The 7,612-nt window shown below is 40.4% G+C and overlaps 1 protein-coding gene across 2 annotated transcripts in view; it reads right to left on the bottom strand.

Annotated features, from left to right (window-relative positions):
* LOC107755275 (AT-rich interactive domain-containing protein 1A-like) overlaps positions 1–4,315 on the bottom strand; it is a 34,129-nt gene extending 29,814 nt beyond the window's left edge. For both annotated transcript variants that reach the window (XM_016572024.1, XM_016572031.1), the window contains exons 1-2: positions 3,229–4,315; positions 2,812–2,927 (exon numbers count right to left, since the gene is read on the bottom strand). In XM_016572024.1, the coding sequence (XP_016427510.1) occupies positions 2,812–2,927; positions 3,229–4,021 (909 nt within the window). In that variant the 5' untranslated portion in view covers positions 4,022–4,315. The remainder of the gene's footprint in view (positions 1–2,811; positions 2,928–3,228) is intronic.
* Between the last annotated feature and the right edge of the window lie 3,297 nt (positions 4,316–7,612).

Here is a 7,612-nt window from a genome sequence, read left to right as displayed (position 1 = left end):
GAGTGAAAATATATCTGTGCTAAACTTATACTCAGCCTCCAACTCACACACTGGCGAGTAAAATCTGAGAATTTATTAGCCATTGGCTAATATTAGACATCATTTAGTCGCCCAGAGTGAAGATTTAGTCGCATATGCGAGTGATTTACTCGCAATGTAGAGGGTTGAGCAGAAACTTCATAGGCTACATCTAAATGAATCGATTAAGCAAATATAATTAATAACCAAGAACTTCTGTACAAAATCTGAAAGACCTACATTAATGTTTGGAGTTAGTACGTTTTTTTAATTAATACTTTTATTCAGCAAGGACGCATTAAATTGATCAAAAGTGACAGTAAGTAAAAAAATCTAAATGCTGCTCTTTTGAACTTTTTATTCACAGAAACCTGAGATCAATTTTATCACAGTTTACACAAAAATATGAAGCCACACAACGGTTCTGAAGGATCATGTGACACTGACGACTGGAGTAATGATGCTGAAAATTCAGTTGTGTCACAGGAATATCATATGACATTTTAAAATAGATATTTTAAATTGCAACAATATTTCACAGATATTACTGTTTCTACTGAATTTGATTAAATAAAAGCAGCCTCTCTATGAACAAAAACATTTAACTGACTCTAAACTTTTGACCGGTAGTGTATGATCTGAGTTTTAGTTAGTGGGGTTGCTTACGTCACATGGTTTGAAAACCAATCAACACATTTTAATGACGATACCTGACATATGTGGGCCCATATACAGATGATGTGGAAATTCTGAGGACCAAACCATCAAACAATATTGCAGATATTCACTGCCTGTAAACTCACAGATCATTCTTCACTTCGACAAGAACTTCCCTAATAAACAGACATTTTGCAAGAAAAAAAAAAAAAGAGCAATCCCATAGAGATCCTAATCGTGTTAACAAAAAAAAACAAACAAAAAAAAAGAGGCAGGAAACCGGGAGGATTGAGATTCTGGTATAAAAACTATTTTTCACAGGTTCTCGTTTCACAATGTCATATAGGCTAGTTATTAATAAAGACATTTTTAAAACAAGAATAAATAAACCAAATCTAAAAAAAAAATAAAAAATCCAGGCAAAATGAAAAACTTGCAAACCACAGTGTTTTAATCCCCTTATCAGATGCACAGCGACAAAACCGAAGCATGTGTAGCCTCAACCTAGTATGAGAAACTAAGTTAACTGTGGTAAACAGATGTTGTTCACCCTTGAAATTGCACTTAAAAGTGTTTGGACAACATATGCAAGATAAACTAACATGATAGGCACCACATGAACAAGCATTTAGCATGCAGTGGATGACCAGACAGGAAACAGTGCACATCATCATACTGTAAACAACTGGCATGAATTAAGGCGAAATCAAAAAGATTTTCTCTCTCAATATCCAACAGGCTAGAGAAATAAGACTCCGAGTATTCAAGTGTCTTCAATAACCGAAACTTCAAAAACGCACTAAAGATTCCCAGTCGCCGAGTGACATGAAACCAGAAAACTTCCAATCACAAATGTTGCTGTTATTGACATCCTTTGAATAAAATCTTGGTCTAACACACCATCACAACAGATATGAGCAAAAGGATCTGCAAAAATGTGCATTTTTAGTTACCATTTATATTTGTTTCTCCTATACAATAAATATTCTTGACATGATGACTGACATGCATCCTTTTAATAAATGCATTCATTTATTTGCATTTTATGTGAATATTTTATACATTTATATATAATGCAAGTTGTTGTTAAAACGTTATAAAACATGAACTGTTCAAAGCATCAATGTCTGATTACAATCCTAAATTATTTAATTAGGAAACTCCTACTTCCCAGTATGTAGTATTAAATACATTGCACCACATTAAATTCATATACAATGCACCAGTGAAAGAGTGAGGGAGGTAAGCAACATGAACTAATCAGCAACTGCTTCAGTGTTACATCATATGCAATTATAAATGGCCAAGAGCACAGGATGCAGAGCCAATCAGATCTCAGCGAGCATGTCAACCCAAGACCAACTGTCTCCTGCCTTTGACAGGAGGATTTTACCTCCACAATTCAAATCCCACTGCAAACCAATCTGCACTTACTCAAATCACTGGGCTTGTGTTTACAAACTGCGCGCATCCAGACCGACAATCAGCTGAGTCCACGCTTTCAAAATTAAGCTTTTCCTCATCAAATCTGCTAGTAAAGTCCATTTAAAATTATTTAAATACATTATAGACCAAAATAACGATGACTAGCATATGTTTCTCTACTACAAAAGTGTGACACTCACGTTATCGGTTTACACAAGACGGGGTTTTCCACATGAAATATCCGCTTATATTACGTTAATCACTCTCTTAATCAACATCAGAACTGACAAACAACACACCAACCGGCTAAATATTGCATATTAGATAAATATACAGAACAATAAAGCATATAAAACACAGAAAGGCCTATAAGGGAAAAGCTAAATGCGTTTAAGCCTTCTTGGTGGAGAAGCAGCCTGAGCTAAATACGCATTTTCAATCGGAGATCTACCTTCAATTCGAGCAATAATAGGCAACAGCTTTCAGCTCACAGCACAAGTCCAGCCACGAAGCTTGTGGCCTTTCGAAAGTTTCGTTATTTTAACTACATATAAACAGTAAAATTATGAGCAGCTATGGAAAACCAAGGAGGCAGCCATTTTATAGTCTCTTGCTCAGACAATAGCAAGCACAGTGCGTTTCAACCACTCGTATGACTTGAGCAAACCGAGAGAGGGGCCGTTTTTAAAGGCAATAGGGTTGGAATTTTACCTGGTTTCTACCCAAGGGCTGCCCGGTACTTCCAGGACTCATGGGTGGCGGGTGATGGGTCCTTTGTTGCCAACCCGGATTGCCCCCACCATACTGCCCGCTGCTGCTGCCCATATCTGCTGGTCCCTTAGCACCGTCCTGACTGTTGTAGTCGCTCGGTGGGTAACTCGGGTAGCTCCGGGCACTGCTTGGTGAGGTGAGTGGTTGAGAGAGAGTCGGGGTGGATGTTGGCTGCGGGTTTCCCATGTTATAACGCTGATTGCTGTAAGATGCAGCCGCTGCTGGCTGCTGCTGCTTGGCTGACTGCCCCCCTACCGCCTGAGCTTGAGGAGCGCTGCGCGGAGAGTTCATGCCGTAGCCCTGGCCGGGGTACGGGCTTCGGTTCCCGAACGGACTGTAGCTGGCTGCTGCCCATATCTGCTGGTCCCTTAGCACCGTCCTGACTGTTGTAGTCGCTCGGTGGGTAACTCGGGTAGCTCCGGGCACTGCTCGGTGAGGTGAGGAGCTGGTTGAGAGTCGGGGTGGATGTTGGCTGCGGGTTTCCCATGTTATAACGCTGATTGCTGTAAGATGCAGCCGCTGCTGGCTGCTGCTGCTTGGCTGACTGCCCCCCTACCGCCTGAGCTTGAGGAGCGCTGCGCGGAGAGTTCATGCCGTAGCCCTGGCCGGGGTACGGGCTTCGGTTCCCGAACGGACTGTAGCTGTTGTACTGGTGGTTCGGGAAGCCGTGATCATTGGAGTTGGGCTGATAGGGGTCCATCATGGTGCTAGACAGCGCTCCTGGCCCCGCTGCAGCTGCCATGCCAGGGCTTTGTTGTCCGCCATGTTGATGAAAAGGGGCCCGGCTGTAATGCTGTACGTAGTTATAGGAAGCTGGCTGAAACCCGGGCGCGTGATGGTGTACCATCCCGGGGTGGTTGTTCCCCTCCGGTCCGGTGGTATCATTTTGATTATTGTTCACCCTCGACGGATTCCCGTTGCCGTTCTTCATCTCCGACTCCCCTCCTCCCCCAGCATTTCCCACATCGGCCCGGTCCTGCAGTTCCCCGCGAGCCGGAGATCCGCTCTCTAGTCCCTCTAGTCCCGGCTCCTTATTTTCCTGCTGCTTCTCCCCCGGTACCGACTCCTCCTTTGGGTCTCGATCCGGTTTTTTCAGCTCGGAAGGCGGGCTGGTGTTGAGAGAGGTAGAGCTGGCGACCTGAGCGGCCATGATCCCCCCACTCTCCCTCTCGGCGAGTCGGTCACAATCAAACGCGAAACATTGAATGTAAATACAATAGTTTTACAACAATTTACCCGTGTCCCGACTCATCCCCACTCCTTACGCCGGACCGAATCCGGACTCCATCGTCGGCTCCGTTTTTTAGACTCTCTCGCACCGAGTTCCCTGGAAATGAAATTTAACCGACACGGAATTTGAGGGAGTTCTGTTGCAGAAGTAGACTACAGACGAGGAACGGATCACACCAGCACGAGGCTCACTTAGATACAGCCATTTTACCGAGGTGCGCTGAGACCAGTAAAATATGGCTCGGATTCTTCGGAGTGCGGAATGGATTTAGAGAAGGGGGGCTGGGTAGAGGCGAGTGTTAAATTGACGTTGCATAACGGCAGGGTTAAAAACTGCTCCTCGAACAGATTTTGGTGGGGAAATTGTGGCTGTAGTGAACTAAATGAAACCATATAGCCAGACATTACAATTGCATTAGTTGCATGCAATCTCTCCCTGAAGTAAGCTTGTCTTACTGGTTTTGCAGATGTACTTCCTATAAAATACCAAAGTCTGCACACACACACCCCTAATTTACTTTCAACCCTAAAATGGACTGATAGAAAAACGGATAGACAATATATTGTACATAAATATAAATTATACATTCTGTGTTTTGTGTGTTGTAAGCCCATGCCTGCTGTAGAAGAGGTTGATATTTGACTTGCCTGGTTAAATAAATGTTAATGAATGAATCTAAAATCCCAACAGCTTATTTGTTAACTGATGTTTTAGGGCAGTACGGTAAAAAAAAAAAAAACTATGTAAAATTTCTATCATACCATGCATTTGACTATATACTGTACATGTGGATAGATAGCACAGTAAAATACATTTCTTATAATATCTTATAGCTTATATATTAAACTTAAAATGAAGGAGAAATGTTTCTCATATCTTTTCAGGTTGTCAAAAGCTGTGCATTTGGTATTTTGGTACAAATTCATCTGTCACTCGGTAGAAGCTGGCCTATATAGGCATATGCCAACATCATCGAAACTATGCAAGGTAAAATGAAATACACTACAGGAGACATTAAATACAGATTATGCGTGACTGTGGGAGTTTAATAATTTTAAAATAGCAAATTTACAGATTTTGGTGGGGAAATTGTGGCTGTAGTGAACTAAATGAAACCATATAGCCAGACATTACAATTGCATTAGTTGCATGCAATCTCTCCCTGAAGTAAGCTTACTGGTTTTGCAGATGTACTTCCTATAAAATACCAAAGTCTGCACACACACACCCCTAATTTACTTTCAACCCTAAAATGGACTGATAGAAAAACGGATAGACAATATATTGTACATAAATATAAATTATACATTCTGTGTTTTGTGTGTTGTAAGCCCATGCCTGCTGTAGAAGAGGTTGATATTTGACTTGCCTGGTTAAATAAATGTTAATGAATGAATCTAAAATCCCAACAGCTTATTTGTTAACTGATGTTTTAGGGCAGTACGGTAAAAAAAAAAAAAACTATGTAAAATTTCTATCATACCATGCATTTGACTATATACTGTACATGTGGATAGATAGCACAGTAAAATACATTTCTTATAATATCTTATAGCTTATATATTAAACTTAAAATGAAGGAGAAATGTTTCTCATATCTTTTCAGGTTGTCAAAAGCTGTGCATTTGGTATTTTGGTACAAATCTGTCATCTGTCACTCGGTAGAAGCTGGCCTATATAGGCATATGCCAACATCATCGAAACTATGCAAGGTAAAATGAAATACACTACAGGAGACATTAAATACAGATTATGCGTGACTGTGGGAGTTTAATAATTTTAAAATAGCAAATTTTACCTTTTAGCCAAAGTTATGTTAATACATTTCATATAGTAGGGCCTGTACATGCATTTATCAATACATTGCATTATCATTTTATATGAAAAACAATTTTGGCGTGGTGTTGGGTCAGTCAAACCGGTTGAGAAACACTGTTTTAGGGGGTTGTGCTGATTGAAATGCGTTAGGAAAGTAAGAGAAGGGAGGGTTGGTGGTGGGTTGAGCTAGTCTGAAAGCAGGAAGTGAAAATGAAAAAAAGGGAGAGAGCACGAGTAAAAAAGAAAATCATATAAACCACACAAAGTAGTTGAAAGGCAGAATACATTATCATCACAAAATAAGCCCATCTGTTTATACTGTGGTTCAGTTTGGAATCTAAAAAGAGACAGAGAAAGGATCTCTGGGGAAAAATATCTTTTTAGGAGAATAACACACCGTCTCGTTCTCTGCTCTCCCCACCCCCTCTCTCTCTCCCTGCCTGCCTCTCACTCGAGCTGAAGCTTTGCTGCTTGCAAAAGCAGCACAACTCTGCTTTGGTATCTCAGTATGGGGGATGGGCAGAGCAGCACAGCACACAACCTTAATGCAATGCAGAGCCGCTAGCATTGCTGGCCAACTCTAGCTGTGTCCTGTGAAGTAGCGAGATCCTCTCTGTCACTTTTTAACAGCATATTGAATCTGGGAAATGTTTTTCTCCCCAGTGAAATGTATATACATTCTGTCTTAAAGCAAAGAAGTCTGAAATAAAATAATTGATGGGAACTGTGATATAGTGTTTCATATCTTTGATTTTGAGATCTAACAGCTCTTTGTAAAATAAATATAATTTGAAACCTTTGTCAGTCAAAATGATAGTGAGATTTTCTGTATTTTATAGATAAAGAGTATAATACAAATCAAATAATATAAATGATGATGTTATTTTATACATCAAATTAGCAGAGACATAGAGATGTATTGTAAAGACTAAATTATCAGAGCTCTTCCTATATAGGCCAAAAATGAATTAGAATTTTGAATTTGATGTCATTCTGTTATTTTATTCCTCTTTTTTTATTACGTTAGCAAATGATTTCCATTTTATTGCGAAAGCGTGCGCACGGATTATGAATTTGTGGGTACGGATTCAAAATCCGAAGGTACGGTTTACAAAATCTGAGCGCACGGATTGGAAATTCGTGGGTACGGTTTATTAATCCGTGGGCACGATTTGTTAAACCGAGGGAACAGTTTAAGAATTCGTGAGTACGGTTTATAAACTGAGGGGACGGATTGCAAAACCGTCGCCACGGATTGTTTTTTTTTCTCCTACAGGTGACTTCCCGGGCTCCGTAGTACACTGCTCGGCAGAGCCCTTCATTATATCAGAGTTTCATTCAATCCCTTGTTCTCAGACACACCCCCACATGGGAATCCATAAAGTAGCTAGAGCAGACACAAGGAAGTTGGTCCTCAGCCAGCAGGTTGCTGGGTAGCCGTCACACACACAAAATTACTCTGAAGTGTGCTAGGGAAGGAAGTACCACTCCAGAGAGCCATAGGAAACCATAACTGGGGCATTATCGTGTGTTCGGCACACACTCATGACATTCATAACAATAAAAAATATATGTGTTCATGGTGAATTCATTTGCATGAGAAAAACTCCAACTCTGGCTTAAAGTTTCAAAATGTAAAAAAAAAAAAAAATTATAAAAAAACGTAACTATATAAAACTAATATATTTTAGT

This window comes from Sinocyclocheilus rhinocerous, unplaced genomic scaffold (assembly GCF_001515625.1).
Source record: "Sinocyclocheilus rhinocerous isolate Xijiao unplaced genomic scaffold, SAMN03320098_v1.1 scaffold11, whole genome shotgun sequence".
NCBI classification, from domain to species: Eukaryota; Metazoa; Chordata; class Actinopteri; order Cypriniformes; family Cyprinidae; genus Sinocyclocheilus; species Sinocyclocheilus rhinocerous.
This window is presented reverse-complemented; position numbering and strand designations above follow the sequence as displayed.